The sequence below is a fragment of the Nyctibius grandis genome, chromosome Z (assembly GCF_013368605.1).
Source record: "Nyctibius grandis isolate bNycGra1 chromosome Z, bNycGra1.pri, whole genome shotgun sequence".
NCBI lineage: Eukaryota > Metazoa > Chordata > Aves > Nyctibiiformes > Nyctibiidae > Nyctibius > Nyctibius grandis.
In genome coordinates this window covers 32,431,141-32,450,845 of record NC_090695.1, presented here as the reverse complement: position 1 = coordinate 32,450,845, position 19,705 = coordinate 32,431,141, and the positions used below count along the sequence as shown (strand labels likewise).

The 19,705-nt window shown below is 36.7% G+C and overlaps 1 protein-coding gene across 1 annotated transcript in view; it reads left to right on the top strand.

Moving 5' to 3' along the window:
• SLCO4C1 (solute carrier organic anion transporter family member 4C1) overlaps positions 1-19,705 on the top strand; it is a 34,535-nt gene that overhangs the window by 9,347 nt on the left and 5,483 nt on the right. Inside the window, exons 3-10 of the mRNA XM_068423714.1 lie at positions 4,049-4,243; positions 6,758-6,854; positions 7,769-7,890; positions 8,782-8,897; positions 9,198-9,342; positions 11,251-11,446; positions 16,243-16,396; positions 18,945-19,132. Of these exons, the coding sequence (XP_068279815.1) occupies positions 4,049-4,243; positions 6,758-6,854; positions 7,769-7,890; positions 8,782-8,897; positions 9,198-9,342; positions 11,251-11,446; positions 16,243-16,396; positions 18,945-19,132 (1,213 nt within the window). The remainder of the gene's footprint in view (positions 1-4,048; positions 4,244-6,757; positions 6,855-7,768; positions 7,891-8,781; positions 8,898-9,197; positions 9,343-11,250; positions 11,447-16,242; positions 16,397-18,944; positions 19,133-19,705) is intronic.

Here is a 19,705-nt window from a genome sequence, read left to right as displayed (position 1 = left end):
CATTCAGTTTTGACACTGTTTGGATTAGGAGGCTGGACTACATGACTCCCTGATTCCTCTACCAACCTGAGTTATTCCATGAGTCTCTTCAATAACATGATATGAGTGATGTCTCTGGAAAAAAGAAATATCTTTGTTAGTAACAAGTCTTAGCCATTTGAGTTGAAATGTGTGTGGTGTGATTTGAGAAGAGGGAGAATGACTTGAACACCTTTCTTCATTTCTATGTCCTACTGGAAACTCAGGTGGTAGATAAATCATTTAGGGTCTGAGAGTTAGTGAATCTTCTCAGAAGCGTATTAATTAATCTTCCTTCCCAAAACATGCCAAGGACAATTAAAGATTGAAGACTGTGGCATTTGGGTACTAATGGCAACAGAATGTGTGATGCTAGCCTCTAATTTCACTGTTTTGTCTTGCACCATCAGTATGTCTGTGGTTTTTCTGTTGGTATTGCTCTCTGAAGAGACTGTCTGATTAGTAGAATAATGGATAGTGCTGCTGTTCTCTACAGTAATTGATATATTTCTCTATACCACTTAGATATTCTGTAATACTGTAACATCTGCCTTTAGAAAGGAAGAACTTAGTCTTCATTCAGCATGTTTGTCATTAAAAGATGTGGACAGGCTGGAGAGGGTCCAGAGAAGGGCCACTAAGATAATCAAAGGACTGGGAAGCCTGCCACATGAGGAAAGGCTATGAGAATTGGGTTTGTTCAGACTTGAGAAAAGAAGGATTAGGGGAGACTTTATCACCATGTTCCAGTACTTAGAGTGACTACAAAGATGGAGATTCTCTTTTTACAAGGTTTCACATGGAAAAGAGAGTAATGGGTACAAGTTACTCCTGGGGAGATTCTAATTGATTGAACACAAGAGGAAAGTTTTTCACAATGAGAACAATCAGCCATTGAAATAATCTTCCCAGGGAAGTGGTGGATTCCTCAACACTGGACACTCCTTAAGATTCAGCTGGACAGGGTGCTGGGCCATCTTGTCTAGACCATGCGTTTGCCAAGAAAGGTTGGACCAGATGATCCTTGAGGTCCCTTCCAACATGTTATTCTGTGATTGAAGCTTTGGGTGACTTTCCCATTCAAGAACTAGAGGAGACAGATTTTTAAGTATGAAAAGGAATAGAAACCAAGCTGTTGTTTTATTTCTTACTCCTCACAACTCTCTTTAAACTATTCCCTGCCCCCAAAAAGACAAAAACCCCCTACACCTACTGGCTGCAGTTTAAGATGTAAGTAAAACTAGTCTTGACCTGTCTTCTAATTAACATAATTGCTAAAGCATCTCGCGGTTTGTTCTGCCTTCTTGGCTAGTATGTTGCTTTAGATATTTGGGAATATTTTGGCCTTTACATAGCTTGGATTCAAGTAGATGTGGTAGATTAAAGCATGCAAGAAGGTTTATAATGGCTAATTGTGTTGAATGGCTTTGCCTTTAATGCAGGTCTGCTCTTTAAAATGCAAGTCTAATCCACTGACTTTTAGAAGGGAAAACAAGTTTAATGAGGAAAGGTGGTTAAAAATGGTCCACCACACATCTTAAACTTCTCCCAGAGCTTGGCTTATCTCAGTTAGACTTTCTTGATTGTGTAAAAGCCAGTGCCTTCTCTCTACACCATTCTTACAGCAGCAGTGAACAGGCTTGTGGATCTAATTCATGTTAGATTTAACCTGTGTTGCTGTACCAATCTGCTTAAACCTTGGACTGATGTAAGAAGGGGATGACATGAATGGTGAGGTAGAGTGAGTAAACTATTGTTTCGTGGCAGTTTTGACTTGTGCTGCTTTAAACCAGTCTCATAGTTTTGTGGTAAATTGTCTTTGCTTTTAAACTGTTTCATGGAAACATGAAATATCGTCCATGACTTCACTCAGCAAGTGCATGTGTACTTGCTGACTTAAGAAAAAAAAAGTTCTGATAGCTGATGCAAATAAAAGGATTATAATTGTATTAAAGTGCATATTGATGGTTCTCTTAATTTTGTAGTCAGACCTGATTATGTGTTTCTGAAAACAAACTAGTATGATAAGCTTTTCTCATCTCCGTGTTGGGATGAATTTCCTTGGGCATATAAACAGAATAGCTAGAAAACTGAAGGAGAGGGGCTGTAATCAGTTAATTACACAATGGAACAGGCTTTTGGATTGAGATGAACTGAGATATTGGGAGTGGGGACAGGGATTCATGAAGAACCACAGCCTATCAGAGTTTGATTGTCATTACCATTGTAATCTGCTTACTTCATGAAGCTATTTCTAAATCTCAAATTAGGCTATACTTTTGGCATTTAACATAGTTCATGGCATTTTCTTGCTCTGCATTACTTGTTTTCTGATGTGTATATTTTAACAAGATACTATTATTTGTGTATTATGTAAAATAACTAGCTAAATGCTGTTTAGACTTGCCCAATAGATATTAGAGGCTAACTTATAACTGCAGGTATATTCTATATATGTGCTATACGTGAGTATGTATACTTAACAAGATATTGTAGGACATGGTGTCTTCTGTAGTCAGTCTTAGATGCTGTGCATGTAAATAGTACAAAGTTAACCTGACTTAAGACTTAATTTCCTGCAGAGAAGAGGAATATTGCTGAAGAAAGCAGATAGACAATAAATGGAAGATATACTTTATTCATAATAAAATGTTCCCTACATGGCTTCAGTATAGCATTAAAATGAGGATTGTTCCAAAGTGGAAAGGAAGGAAAATTTCAATGACTTCTCCTCTTCAAGTGAAGTTTTCCCATCATTCTGTGTTGGCTGGTTTCTGTGCAACAGCACTGAATCACCTGTTGTGTGCTACATGACTCCACCACCATTATGGTGCCATTCCTTCTGGAGAAAGGCGGGATAAAACCCAGGGATGCATTTATGATGACACCAGTGTAGATAGTTCTCTTTAAATATCAACTGTGTGGCAAGCACTTCCTTGTGTTTTGTGTCCTGTGAGCCCAAAGTGTGGACAGGGTTGCCCTTTGTTTACTTAAGAAAAAAGTGTTCTCAAATGTAAAAGGGCCTGAGAAAAATGATGTAATAATTTTGTAGCGAAGTATTGAGAGTTAATCAGTTTACTCATCTGATCTGAAGGATGTTTTCATGTATTTGCTCAGCATGGCTTGTTCCACCAAACTGATGGGTTTATCTTCTCCCTTAGGGTTGTATGTCCTTCTGTTGAAAAACCTGTGAAGAACCATGCTCCTCTTTTTGAACTTGGGACTGTCTGTTACTAAAAATGCAATGATAGCAAGAGGAAGGAGAAGAGAAAACATATTCCCTGTCGTCACTTCCTCTTTTCTCTTAATTCCTCACAGTGCCAAAAATTACAGGAGCAGGCACAACCTTAGTCTGTCCTACCTCTGCTTTCCTCTGTGTGTGTGTGTGTGTGTGGACAAGTAGAGAGGCTTTACATTAACTTCTCATTCTGGAGATATGGCAGCGTGTGCTCTATGAGAGAGAGTAGTGTGGTTTTTAAAGTTACTTTTTAGGGGAATGCTTCTCAAAACAGTATATTATAAGGGAGGATTATCTTTGCTTGTGACTCTGACCACGGTGCTTTCCTCTCTAGAAGTCCAGCTTTCCTCAGGTTGTTCAGGCTGCTTTGTCACTTAGGAATGGAAGTTGTTGTTAGTGCTCTACAGAATCATGGTAAGGTACAAGAACAAAATGAAGTCTGTGTTACCTAGGAGAATTCACTAACCTTTTACAGTTTGACAGTTTTTTGCATAAATCTGGTCAATAATGCTTTCAACAAGCCAAAACATTTTAATAAGGCTATTTCGTCTGTCTTTGCTTCCTGGTAAGGAAACAAAAACCAAGCTATGATAATATTTCTTTTGGGGGATATGATATCATAGAAGGTTAGGGCACTTTCATATAGGATATAGTAGTAGGCCTGAAAATTAAAATGGGAGCCTGGCACTAACAGCACTCCATATGTAGTTTAGCTTCCAGTACAGGTTTTTCTTCAGTTGGACTGTGAGCTGTGTAACAGAATTTTAAAGTCTTGCTGTCTCTGTCTTTCAGACACGTGTGAAATTCCAGGAACAAGCTATACTAACTTCACTTGCAGTGCCAGCACAAAGTCTTCACTTCCCAACTATCTGTATGTCTTCATCCTGGGACAGCTGCTGCTGGGAGTTGGAGGAACTCCACTATATACTTTGGGGACATCTTTTATTGATGATAGTGTCCCAAAACACAAGTCTTCTCTTTATATAGGTAACTTTTAAAACTTTATAACACATTGTCTGGATAGATCATAGACTGCAATGCCTTACACATGCTTTTATGAATTCCTCTAATTAAACCAATCTTGTAATTGTTTACTAATGTGCATAAAGTGTTTCTATATCAGTTACTGTGCAAGTTAGGTATTAGTCTGCTATGTGTCAAGTATTTTCAATAGTTATTTTGCAGAGCATGGTAAGGCTACTTTGTGCACCTCTTGTGCTGTTTTTTCGTGTCAGTAACTGAAAGTAATTAAGTGGTTAATATAGCCTGTCTGTTAACAACAGAATAAGTTGTAGCAAAAATTTGCTTTTTACTGTCACAAGTGTTGAAAACTACCGTATATCAGGTCAGTAGCCGCACCTTACTGTATCCTTGAACAGTTTGTTTTATTTACCTTCTAACAGTAGGCTGTTCTCTCAGTGCAGGGATACTCCTGTGCATCATGTGATCAGTGCAGTGCTCTAGCCACGTACAAATTTGGCACTTCAGGAGGAAATACTGGAAGTATCTTTCCTTAGTTGAAAGTAGAGGGATTGCCTAGAAACATGGAGAATGTGTTTGTCTTACTGTGGGGCTGTTTGAAAGCTAAGGAATACTAATTCTTAACAGTAGTTCTTAATCTTTCTAGTCAGCGGTCTCTGGGTCATGTGCATTTTTACTGCCAAGTTCATTGCAGTCTAAGTATGTTTTCTATGGGTATGGAGATGTTTCCCCATTTTAGGTGTAAACTGATAAAAGCATGTTGGCTATACTGGTAACTTGCAGGAAGAATTCAAAGCATCTTAGCTTCCTGGACTATTTTCCAGACTAAATCAATATTTTAGGGGGTAAAATTGAAATAATCATCTATTTGCATACAATTCTTGCTTAATTGTTCCAGGCAAGCCACTTCATTTGATGCCAACAAATAGAATAGTTGCATATGTTAAATAACAAAGGCAGCTTTTATTTTTGCTGTTTCTTTATACTGAGAGAGAAGATTATTACACTTTTCTCTGAGGCCAGTGAAATAAATAGAGCAGAATTAGGGCTGTCTGCATGACTGGGGGATAAAGAAGTGGCCTGAAAACTCAGGAGAATGGTGTCAGTGTTCCTACTTAAAACATAACAGACCAATACAACATGTCCAATGCAATGTATTGAGGATTTAAAATATATTGCATTGCTTTGCGTAATGCAGGAAGACTTGTGCAAGGCAGCAAAAAAGCCCTAAAGCTTTCTGCTAGTGTCTGTAAATAGCTGCTAGCATCTTAGACTATGAGGTTGAACTCATAAGCTGGTAGTTTCTTTCTCTTCTGAAACTGAGTGTGTTTTCATGAGGACTGTTCTCTTGCTGAACTGAGGCATCTACATCTAAAGCCAATGAAAAGTTAAGCAATTGCAAATGATAATTTAAACAGAATGGTCTGTAGGAGGAAATAGGCACCTTCTAAGCTAGGTTTGAAGTTCTGTAGGATGAATGTGGAATTAACTCAAAGATCCTATGAGCATGTAATTATTTCCAAAATACAGGAAAACCTGGGATACATCAACTCAATATTTATTTTGACTTAAGTGATACTTGAATGTCGCCTTTGGTGTCCCTTCTCCCTCTTGCACACCCCACCCCCCATCATTCCTTCTTGCTGTCTAAAGAGAGTGAAATAATAGTAAATACTCAGGATCCAGGCACTTTGGAAACAAATGAGAAATCCAGATTCTTCAAGCTGGGGAAAAGCATAGAATATCAGCAGTAAGGATGCATATCTTACAAATTATTTAGACAGATCTAGTTACTATTAGTTGCAAGCCTTTATCTGCAGAGACAGTGCTCCTGCCCGCAGTGCTAGTGCCACAGAAATCTGGCTGGTAGGCCAGGGAGACTCTTATAACATTGAGAAAATCTTGTCCTAAGGCCAAAAAAAAATGGATAGACCTAAGAGTGCTCTTCAGTAGGATATTTTTTTTTTTAGAACTTTCAGCAGCTGTTAAGAGCCCTGGCTTTGTATTTTAAGGCTTGTATCAATAAGTGGAAGTGCATATGATTGATTTCCCAATGAACACAAGTGGCAGATATTACTCCAGTCAAAAGTTTTAACGAAACACTGACTTCTGGTCTTGGCAGATCTAAAAACCAACTTAAGACTCATAAATATGTAGGTTCTTAAAGATTGTGGGCATGTACTATCACCAACATGCTTGTAACAACCTCACTTCAGAAACTTTTTCACAAGCTAGCTCATGTTTGTAGGCACAATATATGCAAAAGTCAATCTAATAATGCATAAAGATGCTGTCAGTGAAGTGTTTTGCTGAACCTCTGAGTTGCACTTTTAACGAGAGCTGCGAATTTTCTTGTGAGGGACAAGTACAAATTTTGTCTTTTACGTGCTATAGTCAAAGTAATGATAGTGAAAGAACAGGTTGAATTATAGAATCCATTTGGTCTGAAGTCATTTTAGGATTTTTTTTAGAAGAAAACTTTAAAAAGATATGGTGAACTTGATATATTTTCTCTTCTAGGAATTGGCTATGCCATGTCACTACTGGGTCCTGCTATTGGCTATGTCTTAGGAGGGCAGCTACTTAATATTTATATTGATATCCAGATCCCAGAAAGGCAAGATACAACTTAGTCTTTTGCTTTCTATTTTCTTTTCCTAATAATTCTTATTAAAATCTTCAGCTTTTCTCCATGTAGGGGGTAGAAATTGTGAAGAGTATTTTTGTTTGGAAAATACTGCATTTTCAAAACTTCTTTAACTTGTAACAAGTTGCATTCACAAGGGCTTGTAGCAAGTGAGTTACTTCCGTCACTGAGTAGTCACTCCATTGTGTGTGAAAGTTTATCTGTAGTGCAAATACTTAGTTCTAGCTTTTTGAGATATTAGCTATTTTAAAGCTGATTAACAAAAAATGCTTTGTCTCTTGATTAGTTGCTCATTCAGGGTTAGAATGCAACTATTGATTTCTTGTGCAAAAAGCTTCCCTGAAGTGGGATATGAGGGATAGGATACTGCCTCTTAACTTCCTGAGGAAGAGCTTGCTAGAAAATACAGAAGTTGAGTAATAGTCTACTATTCAGAAAATAATGTTATGAATTATACTACTGTCCAAACCAACAATTTCATTTACACTCTTACTTCCTGTGTTTTAGGGACTTCAGATCAATGCAGTGGCATTCTGAACTTCTGTATTGGCTTTCACATAACTCATTGGTTATGAAGATTCTTTCTAAAACCAGCTTTTTCAGTATCTTAATAATGCTAGATCTTGAAATCAGGGACAAATAGTGGCCTTTAAATCAGAATGAATTTCACTAATAAGTAGAAAGCTATGTTTAATAGAATGCAATATTATTATAATAGACCTGATGAATGTGCTTTAAACAAGCAAACAATAAATTTAATACATGTAGAAAACAAGAAAATGACGATATTCAAAGGCTTTCTGTTAAATCAATATTAAAAAAAAAATAATTGTCGATTTTAATTCATGAATGGTAAACCTGCTTTTTCCAAATGATTTTTCCAGTACAAAGATGGATCAAGATGACCCACGTTGGCTTGGGGCTTGGTGGATCGCATTTCTTGCATGCTTTTTTGCAGTTTGGCTTCTTATAATACCTTTTTCATGCTTTCCGAAACACCTACCAGGTAAACGTTTAACAATAATGAGCTACTTTGGAAGAGAGATTTGTTTATACTTGTGGGTTATAGACTGCTGGTCAGAGTGGGTGGTTCCTCTTTGATTCTCAGTTAACTAACTGTCTTTGGCTAAAACCTGATGATAAATACCTTGTTTCCAATATGCAGCCTTTCAAACAAGGAGAATGGGCTAGAGTGTGGATCTTGTGTACATAATGATGTATGGTAGGACTGGAAACAGGTAGAGCATGGAAACTGATGGTCAAAGTTTGGAAGATGCCTTCAGCTAACCACCCAGGACTGTATTTAAAGCTGCTATGTTACCCAGCAAGAACCATAAGGAAATTCTATTGACTTAACTTATGCATTGTTGTCTTTGACTCTATTGCCGTATTATTTTGGGTGGAATAATAAAGCATGAATCAAAGTATCCCAGAGCAGTCTTCTAAAAAGAATAATTTTAATATCATTTCTGTTCAGGCAGATATCTAGGGGTCCCTTGGAAGAGCATCTAAAGGAACTTACTATGCTTATCTGAAAAGAGGAATGATGGAGGAAAAGAAACAATGAAGTAGGGACCTGGGGAGAATGTGAGGACAATTTTAAAAAAATTAAAAATTGAATGGGTTTCAGGATAGTCTGAAATTCTTAGATATCCCTGATAGTATCTTCTTATAGCCAAGGCCTTCCAATGGAAGCATGATGCTTTCAGCCAAATTCTTCTTTCCGCAGCAATACATTATTGGTCTTTTTATGGTTCTGTACTAATAGAATGCTGAAGAATTAGAATGTCTGAGCTAGTTTTCCCAAGGAAAGGAAACACTTATTTTGATGCTTTTTCTGACTTCAAGAGTACAGGTGTTCAATGTTTTCATTGTCAATAAATATGCCCACTTGTAGGAACAGCAAAAATACAGGCTGAAAAAATCTCTGAAACTCATAATGATGGAAGTGAGGCACTTCTTGAGACCAAGAATATTGGAAAAAGTTTTAAAGACTTTCCTGTGGCTCTCCTGGTAAGGAAAACTTGAATTTACTAAAACTGATATATTCTGAGAAATTAAATTATTTTTCAGGTAATACATAAATGTTTAGAAAGGTAATTGCTTCTTTATCGTGTTATGATAGGGAAGTCTCCAGTGCTACTGATAATTTAATGCATATTAATTTTGTTGATGCTTAAGATTCTTAAAGCAAGAAAAGCATATTAGTGAAGTTCCATGTGAGTGTATCTACTTTAAAGTATAGTGACTTCTAGCTTACATGGTACTACAACGAAATAATTTCCTGAGTGTTATGCTAATTTCCCCCCATAGATACTGTTGAAGAATCCAGTGCTTATGAGTCTAATAATAGCCAGTTCTTCAGAAGCTTTAGTTGCCACTGGCTTTGCCACATTTCTACCAAAGTTTATAGAAAATCAGTTTGGAAAGACATCGAGTTTTTCAGCAACTCTTGGAGGTAATATGGCTTTTCATTTTTAAATCTTAAATATATTGTGCTGAACACCTCATTAACATTATAGGTGGAAGCTTATATAGGCATCTTGTGTTTGTCTGACATATTTGTGAATGTTCTTCCATGAAATGCAGTTCTTACAGCAGAAACAGTATTTTTGTTATTCTTGCCTGCCCTATTAAAACTCTGGTACTTAATTAATGAAGGGTGCAAAGCTACTTGTTGTCTGTAAGTTCGGAAGATTTGATACTCATATTCAAAGTAGAATGAGAATTTTGTGCGCTGCTGAAGCTGTAATTTATTCCTTTCTTTTTCTTGGTGAAAAAGATTTAATTTTCCTCATTTAAAATTAGCTGAAGGAACATTAAGCCTTAATCCCGACTGAAGAAAGAAGAAGAATGGCAGCTGGAAAAAAAGCAGTGCTTACTGCAAGTAAGGGGTTGACTTGGCCTTTCCCTTCTTCAATTCCACTGTAACGTTACAGTGAGATAGCTTACAATAAAACGACTGATCAGGATATATTATAAAACTATTGTGTAACTGCTTCTACAGTTGGCTTACTGTTAACTTATTCCTATTATCTGATACTCCAAAATAGTAGGTGGAACAGGGGAAGGCTGTGAAAAGCTGAGTATTGGAGAAACAAATAAAAAAATCTGATGCAAGAGCTGCTTTAGGTAGGGTCACATGATTAACTCTGACACAACACATGCTTGCAATGTGGCAGACAATATTTCTGGAACATGTCTTGCGAAATTACTTCAGCTGTATAGTTCTGCAATATAAGCATAGGCTAGGTGAAGTGTTCTTTCTCCAACTGAAACATGTTTGGGAGAGACTTTCTGAATGACTTACTCCCCTGGATAACTAGAAAGTACTATCACTATTCAGATGTCATTGCTTCAAAACAAAGTATCTGCAAGTTTTACGTGAGCATGTATTCCAATGTATGTCTAATTGTTGAACAGTAATCAGCAGTGAAGTGGAAAACTGAACGTTCCTTTTTTATCTCTAAACCTTGTCAGAATTTCTCATTGAGTTGAAAATATGGGTAGAGTTAATCAAATGAAACAGCTTTAAAGAAATGCCTACACTAATGTTGAAAGATCGCTGTACCGGAACTAATGTTGAGCTAGCTAGTCTAAGTGTTACCAATGACAATGTTAACTATTTAAACTACCTTTGATTGTGGGCATCTGCAGCCTGTGCAGTTCTGCCACTGTACCTAAACCAGCTTTAAAGTTATCTGTCTTGGGTCAGTGCAAGTTACAGTGAGTTCTGTGTTGTGTTGTAGATTAGCCATATAAGAATACTCACTTATGTATCTGGAGTCCTCATAGTGCAAAGAGGATAAATCGTTATGGACTATGACAGCAAAACTGACCCACTGTTCTAGACTTTTTTAATCTTTCTGTAGATGCCTTACTGTATCTTGTGCTGTCTCTTGTATAATAGTGATTATGGTCTCTTATTAAAAAAAGTTCACAATGCAACTGTATAACAAAACATGGACATGTGGAAAAAACAAAACAAAACAAAAAACAAACAAACAAACAAAAACAAAACCACTGAAGCAATGAAAGAGCATTTTCTGTTTTCATGAGGTGGCCTACTGGTGTTCAGAGATTCCTGCCCAGTATGAGTACTCTTGAATAGTCTAATTTTGCTGTGTGGAACTTACGCAGTCAACCTGAACTTCTGGAAAGGCTAAAGATAATGTAAGGGTAGAATAAATTACTCATGCCAACAGATTCTGGTACGATGGTTTGAAAGTGACATCACATGGACTGCATCATAAGATCCATGTAACTGTGATTTTTTTTTTTTCTTAACATAAAATTGTGCTCTGAATTACTTCACTAATTATATCTTGCATTTTTGTGTAATTGCTGGTGTCTTGTTTTTCTCTAGGGCTTGTATTAATTCCAGCAGCAGCACTAGGCCAAATCATAAGTGGCATCTTGGTTTCCAAGTGCGAAATGGATTGCAAAAGCATAATCAAGTTCATGATAGGCACTTGTTCAGTGGCCCTGCTGTTAAACACAGTGTTTTTATTTGCTAAATGTGGGAATGAACCTTTCGCAGGTGTCTCAGAAACATATAATGGGTAAATATATTTTAATGCTCTCGGGTTTGATGTTGATGTTTAAAATGAATAAGTAGCATCACAGAATACAAAACATTTTAAAATGTCATATTTTGCCTTGATGTAAAGGCAAAATGTCATATTTTGCCTTTTTCCTTGATGCCTAGGAAACCGAAATGTTTTATGGAACTCTAAAACCTTGTTTTTGGAATCATTGTAATAGGCGATTAAGAAAATATAATGATACATTGCCTGCAAAATGTTCTGAGCAGACTGGACCTCTTTGACAAAAAAAATCCCAGCTTCTGTAACCATTCTAGATGTAGCAGCCATGGTATTGCCTACAGCTAATTTTGTATCTTTGTAGAAGTAGCATGTATTTTGTATCTTGTTTTATTAACCAACTCTTGACAATCTGGGCAGTTTGTTCTTGGAAGGAGTCTGCCATTTGCAACAATTTCATGCAAGAGCACTGAGGTGCACTGCAACTTAAACTGCAGATTTTTCCCTAGAAAAAACAAAGACATTAGTGTAGCACCAGGTTCTAGCACAACTAGCCTCCATCTACAAAGGAGGCTTTCTTTTTTGCTGGTAAAATGGCTGATAGAGGTAGAAATTTAATTCAAAGAGAGCATAGCTCAGTGACCCAAGTTGAAGAATAAAATGTGTAGAGTACTGTGGTTAACTGAAACATAATTCAAAATATTTTGGTTAACATGTATAGGAAAGACTTCCCTAAACAATATGACTTTTCTTTCTCTTAAACAATACAGTTTATCACAGTTTTTAGGTATTTATAGTAATTGTAATAAAAATTCTAAGATGAATGTTCTTCCTGTTGCTGTGAACAAAACTTACTCTGGAAACCCATACAGCAGTGAAGAAAAAAGTCAGAAAAGTGACAGTAAAAGCAAGATTAAAAATAAATATCTGCAAGGATAAGCAGTCTTTAGAGAATGGATTTCCAGATCCACTTTTAAAACTTCAGCATTGAGTGTATGTGATCAAATCACCAGCAGAGGCATTATGTTGTGTAAAATGTCCAATCAATACTAAGGAATTAACTATAAGATTATAATATTTCAATTCTTATAGCTTTAGGTAGTATACATTTCTGTAGCATGAGCAGTGTTTAAAAGCAGAAGGAGAGCAGCTAGCTGTGCCAAAATCATGCTTTCAAGTAGCTGGTTACTCTGTCATGAATTGACAGAGCTAGGGGCAACTCCAGCTGTTGGAGGGTCTGCCAGAGAGTCAGATGCTGTTGCGCAAAATAACTCTAGTAGGCTGATAGCTAGGGACTGCTAGCTGCCATTTGAAAAAATCATAAGCATGAGCAGCATGCTATGCAAGTGGGTGAATAATTTATCAATACTTTTTTGTTTTCCCCAAATCCCTCACTTTAGAAAAGGGTTGGGTACCACTCTCTGGTATGAAAGCAGAATTTGTAAGTTATGCTCCAATGCATAAAAAGGCATTTGAACCTAAATAGGATGGGGAAGAGAATCTTTGCACTTTACTGACACAACAGCATGAAGTGCACCATGACAATGCAGAAGATGGGTTGGGGGGAAATTGATTTTGTAGCCTCTAATGCACATGCAAGTTGGTAATACTTCTAGGAAAAAATGATAAACATCTAATCAACAGTTAGGCTTATATGGTTTCTTCACTTGATATTTATCATGCTTTTTGACTGACTTAAAATGAACATATCACAAGTAGAAGAATGCAGAAAAATCACGTCCTCCTCATGGAGGCAACTAAGTGTACAAATACCACAGAATACGAAGGCTACTAATTTTCCTAGGTCCTTTAAGGGAATCATTGACATAAACATAACTGACAAATATTACAAAGTTTTCCCAAAAATGCAAAGAGTGACATGAAAGACTAACCAGATATTTTTCAGGTCTCTCATTTAGGTAGATGTGAAAACAACAAAATAGATAACGTTAGGTTAACGGGACAGAAATTCAGAGGGCTTGGGGACAGTAGTGATTGAAGGCAGTCAGGCTTCCAGTTCGCTAACAGTGTAGAAATTTAATGCCATGATACCTTAACCATTCATTTGTATTTCCTTTTCCAGAAGGCATACAAAATGAATAAACCAAATTTCATACACTGCTGACTGGAAAAAAAAAAAAATCCTTAAAGCTCAAGTTACCACTCATTCTGATTCCATCTTTACAACTTGCTGTATCAATTGACAATATATTCAAAGTCCAGTGTTGACATTTGACACTCATACCATGGCACTGCTTCAGTGTCTGAAAAAAATGCTAGCTGTAAGATTACTGTGGACACTTCAGAACTGTGAAAACTAGGATGCAGACTTTGATTGTGGTTACATATTGAGCAAGAGAATCAGTATGTAGTAATTGAATACTGAAGAGGTTGTATAGAAAATAGTATGTGAAGATGTTCATATTTCTATACCAGGTCCTATGATAATGAGCAGCTGACAAAAGGCACAGCTGAATTGATTTTCATCCTAAGTTAAATGCAGTTAACTTTTATTTAAAAGTTTTGTGTAACTTTGACAGTTGTGGAGTTTAACTTTTGCTGAAGACCTCTTATCTACAACAATTTGGAGTTAACCACTCCTGAAATAACACTCTCCAACCAGTTATCTGTTATAAAAAATGGTTTAGCTTTATCTAATTCATTGTTACATGCTGGACTGTAGTTTGTTGGACATGTGACTTGCATCAGAATAGTTAGTGGCACTAATATAGTGCCTGTCCTGAAACTGCTTTCCATGAAGGAATAAGCAATTAAAATATGTACTAGTAGCTTTAACAAATTTATAAGCTTGTGGAAGAACAGCAAAGTGTGACTCCTGCTTATGCTATTGAACAAATGCTTCTGAAAGAATAAATTGTGAGAGTGCTCTCAGAGTTGACTTGGAAATTGGTGCAGATTCATTTTTGTGGAGATTTTGAAGAAATCCTTCATGGCAAACATTCTCTTTCTATTGAAAAATAACCTGGATGTGGTGGGGTGGGGAAAGCTTTTGTAAGTTTAGTACCAGAACCACAGGAGTACAGGATCACTTTTGAGTTCATATGTTAATGAACAAAGTATATTGTTTGTAGTAACTCTGTTAATTACTAAATTGGGCTATAAGCAGAACTAATGTGGTTTACTTCACATAGTAAACACTTTAAAGAATTGTTTTTGCCAAAATCTTTTGCCCAGTATTTCCTTGAAAACTTGAAGGAACAGAAATGCAGTAATGATTTCTGTAGTTCTGTTCATTCCCACAAGTCTCAGACTCCTTTTGTTTTGCTGTGAAAAAATTCCTAACCTGTAGAGCTTTTAAAGACCATGTAATGGCCTGGTCTACTAGGCTTCTTTAGAAAAGTGATGTTAGAACAAGAAGATCCATTTCTTAAGAACCTATGTACACTAAACTGTATTTCTTCTGTATTTTAATATTTCTCTGACCATGTGTAACTAAAAGTTCAGTCCCTCTTTGTAGGCCAGGGAAGAGAGACATTGCCTGCACATGTAAACAGGACAAATGTTGCTATTGAATTGATTAAACACTTCCAGGCTTGACATGCCTCATGGACTAACAAGGCACTGTATGAACAAAGCTGTGATTAGTGGATTTGCTTGTGGTGCAGTGTAGTGCTTTAAGTCAGAGCAAACTAACTTTGATTCTTCTATGTATCAAGAATGAGCTAATGTAACTCAGTAGGGTTCAACTGTACTACAAACAAATGAAATATGTAGGTAGTTATGATGTCCCTAATATTCTACGTGCAGTTTGAATTCTATATAAGTGATCAGCTTAATTCCTAGATAAATAATTTCTCCTCTTAGTATTTGTGACCATCTTAAATTCTCTTGAAGAAACCTGCCCTTTAGGTAATGAATCTGGAACTTCCAGTTTACAGTACAATATTTAAACTACTGCTATACTAGCATACTACCGTATCCTAGTTTCAGCTGACTGAACTCTTAACCTGTGAAGCTTCTTTACTTATTACATGCACTACTATTAAAAAAATCAAAGGATGGTTTTATTCTCCCCAATTCTATCTTAAGAAGGTCCCCTTACATCTCAAACTGATTTTTTGTACTAATAATATAGTGAGACTACTTCAAATACAGCTATACTATGGCTATACTGGAAGTAAATGCCTAAATTGAGAGTAGTTATAGTAAGCAAGAGTTAACTAAGGAGGAACAGAGTTTAATTTATTCCCTAAACAGCCAGAGAAAATCTTTAATGTCCTTTTGGGTGTAATAAGACTTTGTATGTCATGGCACTCTGCATTTAGCATGTGCAGTCGTCTTGGTGCTGGAACAATCTAGATGTCTGTATAGCAGTGTTAGAAGTAGTAAAAATGCAGTGGCTTTGCAACTGGACTTGACTCCAAAACAGAAAAATTCCTTAGAATGTGATCAGTAGAATAAACAACACCAAACACTGCTTTTAATCTTATTGCATTTTTTTCTTAAAACTGTAAATTGAACAAATTCAAGTGTATAAGTGTGTGGGAGAGAGGAGATGATTTAAGATAAGAATTGGGTTGGGTCACAGAATTTCATCTGTTTTGTGAATAGAAGTTAGAGAAATAACCTATGGAAGTAATCATAGCACAAAAATAGCTAGGTACAGAATAAATGGGAATTCCCTCTAGAGTTGTAACTACTAGGAATGTGGCTTATTTTTAAACAATTAAGTGCATAAATCACCTGAATTAAATATTGTGAGATTTATTATCCTGTAAATACTGTGTTACTTATTTACATGTCTGCTGTTTTTAAATTACCTTATTAAAAGCCTATTAATTTTTGCCTTTCAGAACAGGCACACTATACAACTTAACAGCTCCATGCAATGCTGATTGCAGATGTTTGCGCTCTATGTACTACCCAGTTTGTGGCAGAGATGAAGTCCAGTACTTTTCTCCCTGTTTCGCAGGATGTGCATCACATCTTTTTAACAACATGAAAAAGGTAACTTTATGCTATGAAGATAGCTGGCATGGTCTGTTCTGTTTTCCTACAAAATGCATTCTATATCAAAAATATCCTTCCCTTACTATGACAGGAAATCGCAGTATTTCCGAATCTAAGTGGTACTTACTACAGCAAAAATTGGTGTGGATTGGAAGCACACGTCTAAGGAGGATGAATGTTGGTACGCGTCAGAGTCCAATACTCTCTGACCAGGTGCTTTTAGATATTCTGCTTGTGGAGGATATAGTGTTTAATATCAAATTTACTTATTTGATGACAGTTGATATTACACAAGATTTCTGATCTACCAGAGAGTAACAAAATATACTGAAAACACAATGCAAATGTAAGTTATGCTTAGCGAAATAGAGCAATTGCAATACGCACAGTTCAATCACAATACCAGTGTGATTCCCATTACTGGTCTCTGTAACATGCTAACCATCATGATGCTGGGCCTTGCCAGTTCCTGGGAAGGTATACGTAGGTTGAAGCCAGCTCAAGCCTATTGCTGTCTTTGAAATTCTTCTGATAGTTGTCTGGCTTTTTATACTCTGTTGAGCTGAGCCACACTCCACCCCATGCTGGTCTGGCTAACTTAGGGAGACTTTTACACTGTCTTAATGAACTTGGGGAGAAATATGTATGCCACCAGTTGATCCACTCAGCTGACACAGCTGTTTCTTTTCTGCATAGCTTTCTTTGCAACAGCGGAGGTCACTCACAGCCTGTGTTGTTCTGTGAGCCCGCATCTCGTCTGAGCCTTCTTCCATTATAGGGGTTTGTTCGTCAGTCACAGTATGTTTCTCGCTTCTGCAGTGTCACGTTGCAAATGCTACTTCTACTAAACTTTATAATGCTGACAATACACTACACCTGTATGCACTTTAAATAGGATTGACAATCAGAAAAGTAGAAATCAGCAACTGCTTTGACATTAAACTGCAGTTATCTAGATCTTTAAGCATGATTGAATGTTTGTATGCATGGCAGCCTGCTTCTGTGAGTTTCTAAACCTTGAATGTCGGTTGCCCCTGATGTAGAAGTGGTAAGCCATGAAACTGGCTGTTTGTTATCAAGCCTTCCCAGAACTGAGAGACTTTCTGTGCTTGTCTCTACTAGTACCACAAACTCTTGAGCAGGGATGTAGGAGGAGTGTAAGAAGATCCTAAAGGTAGACAAACTGAACCAGGAGGTGCCTTTGGGGACTTTATATATCAGAAAGGGACAATGGTAAATGAGAGGAGGTGTTATCTAGAAGAAAATGTAGGAGGCTGACTACTTCTTGCTGTGAAAAATTCACACTTCACTGATATTTTTTTCTTTGAAAACAAACTTGGGTGGATTTAAATGAAGAGCATAAAACTATTTTATTTGTTCACCTGCTTACAAAAGAAGTCCAACATTGCTTCTGTTCTTTCCTGCTTAAGTCTTTCCTGCTTAAGTGAGTAGAGCTCACCTTTCTTCCTGTCAAGTACAACCCAGTGTAAGAACCATCCTGTTTATATCCAAGAGTGTCAAGTTAGGTGATCTGGGACATGCCAACATCTCTGAAGAATGTGAACTGTTGTGGTTTCCAGTTTGTTCTGCTGCTGCTGTAACTGGATATGTATTATATAAGCTTGAAGAATAAGGCTTGAGGAATAGTGACACAAGCAGATGTGAATCTAAAGAATGAACCCTATTCAAGTAACAGTTTTTAGCAGTAAAGACAGTTAAAGTTCTTCAGAGTGTAACTTTTGAATTGTACAGAAATAATTAGCAGTTTTGGTTAATAAACTAGGTAACAGTTAACATGAGCTTATTTCAGTATTGGAAAAATGACTTTTGAGAACCATGCAAGGTATCTTCTGCTGTAAGGGAACTGAAGTTTTTGGCCACACTTTGTTCAGAAGTTACACTTTGCAAATGAAACCAGTCTCATGGGGAAAGACAAAAGGGACATTTCCTCCCTTCCTCCAACCCTTGACACCCTCCATGGTGTTGAATGTTTTCAGAGAGGTGATTTGTTTGAAAATTACATCTCTTCAGAATTTTTTATATCTATATATAGATATTAAAAAAAAATCTTGTTTTGAACACTGTAGCTTGCCCTTTCTTAATTGTATACAGTAAGTGGTGTTATTTTTATTGATTCTTTATAACATTTGAGTGCCAAAGTTAGTATTTCAAGGCTTACTCAGTTGGTGGTTTTGTATGATATTATGTACTGCATATGGTTGTTCCTCTAACTCTAAGATCTTTTTTACTTTTAAGTTTATGCTTATACTTAAAAATTTGCTCCACACAAATGAAGACTATCACTGTCTCTTTAGATCACAAAAACAAAAATAATTTTTGTTCAGGTCAGCTGGATCAGTCAAGTTCTGCTGAACCAGTTTTAAAAATGAGGGTTACAGTGTCATATGATCATCTGGAAATGGACAGTTTCCCATAGTGTGAAGTCAGGGTTTATTCTTATATTCAGTGTGATGAAGACCCAATGAACATCTATCATATTAGTGTCATTCTTAGAGCTAAATTTTGTTTTATAAATTATTTGTAGGTGTACCACAACTGTTCCTGTATTGGGAAACCAAAAAGAGAAAATGGTTCAGAAGACTTTCTCTATGAAGCTGTCCATGGGAAATGTCCAACACAGTGCAAATTTTTACCTTTATTCCTGACCTTCTTCTTTTTTGCTATTGTTTTTACATTTATGGCTGTTACTCCAACAACTGTCGCCATTCTCAGGTATGCTTTTTGGGCTGAGAAGTAGGTAGCATTCGTGTGAAAACTCAGGTTAGTGAAATACTCTAATTTGTTTTGCTTTAGAATGTGGACTTAAACCAATGTGCAAGGGATTTCCTGTTGTAGTGCTTTGTGGTAAGCAGGCAGTACTTGAAGCAGAGGACAGTCATACCACTCTTCACTGTGTCTGTAATTACATTTGGTTACTGTTTGAATCTATTAAAAAATAATCTTTCATACTTGTAGCAAACTCCCTCATTTATGGGAGCACTCCTCATTAGTTTAGTCAAAGCAAGAAGGAATAAATGTGTCGTATGCTTGGATGAAGAAAATACTCAACTAGCCTGTGTATTGCTAGTGCCAGGATTTCAATTTGTACCAAGAAAAGAGCAAAACAGCAATCAGTCTCATTCTCAGCCTTTAACTTCTGTCTCAGTTCAGAGTTCTGACATGCAAAATTGTAGTCTGTCAAGAACTGCATACTACCTTTCAAGTGATATTGATGTTTTATGTACGGTAGTTATTATTATAAAATGTGACAGCATGTATGTGGCTGTTAACCAGTGGTTTGACTGT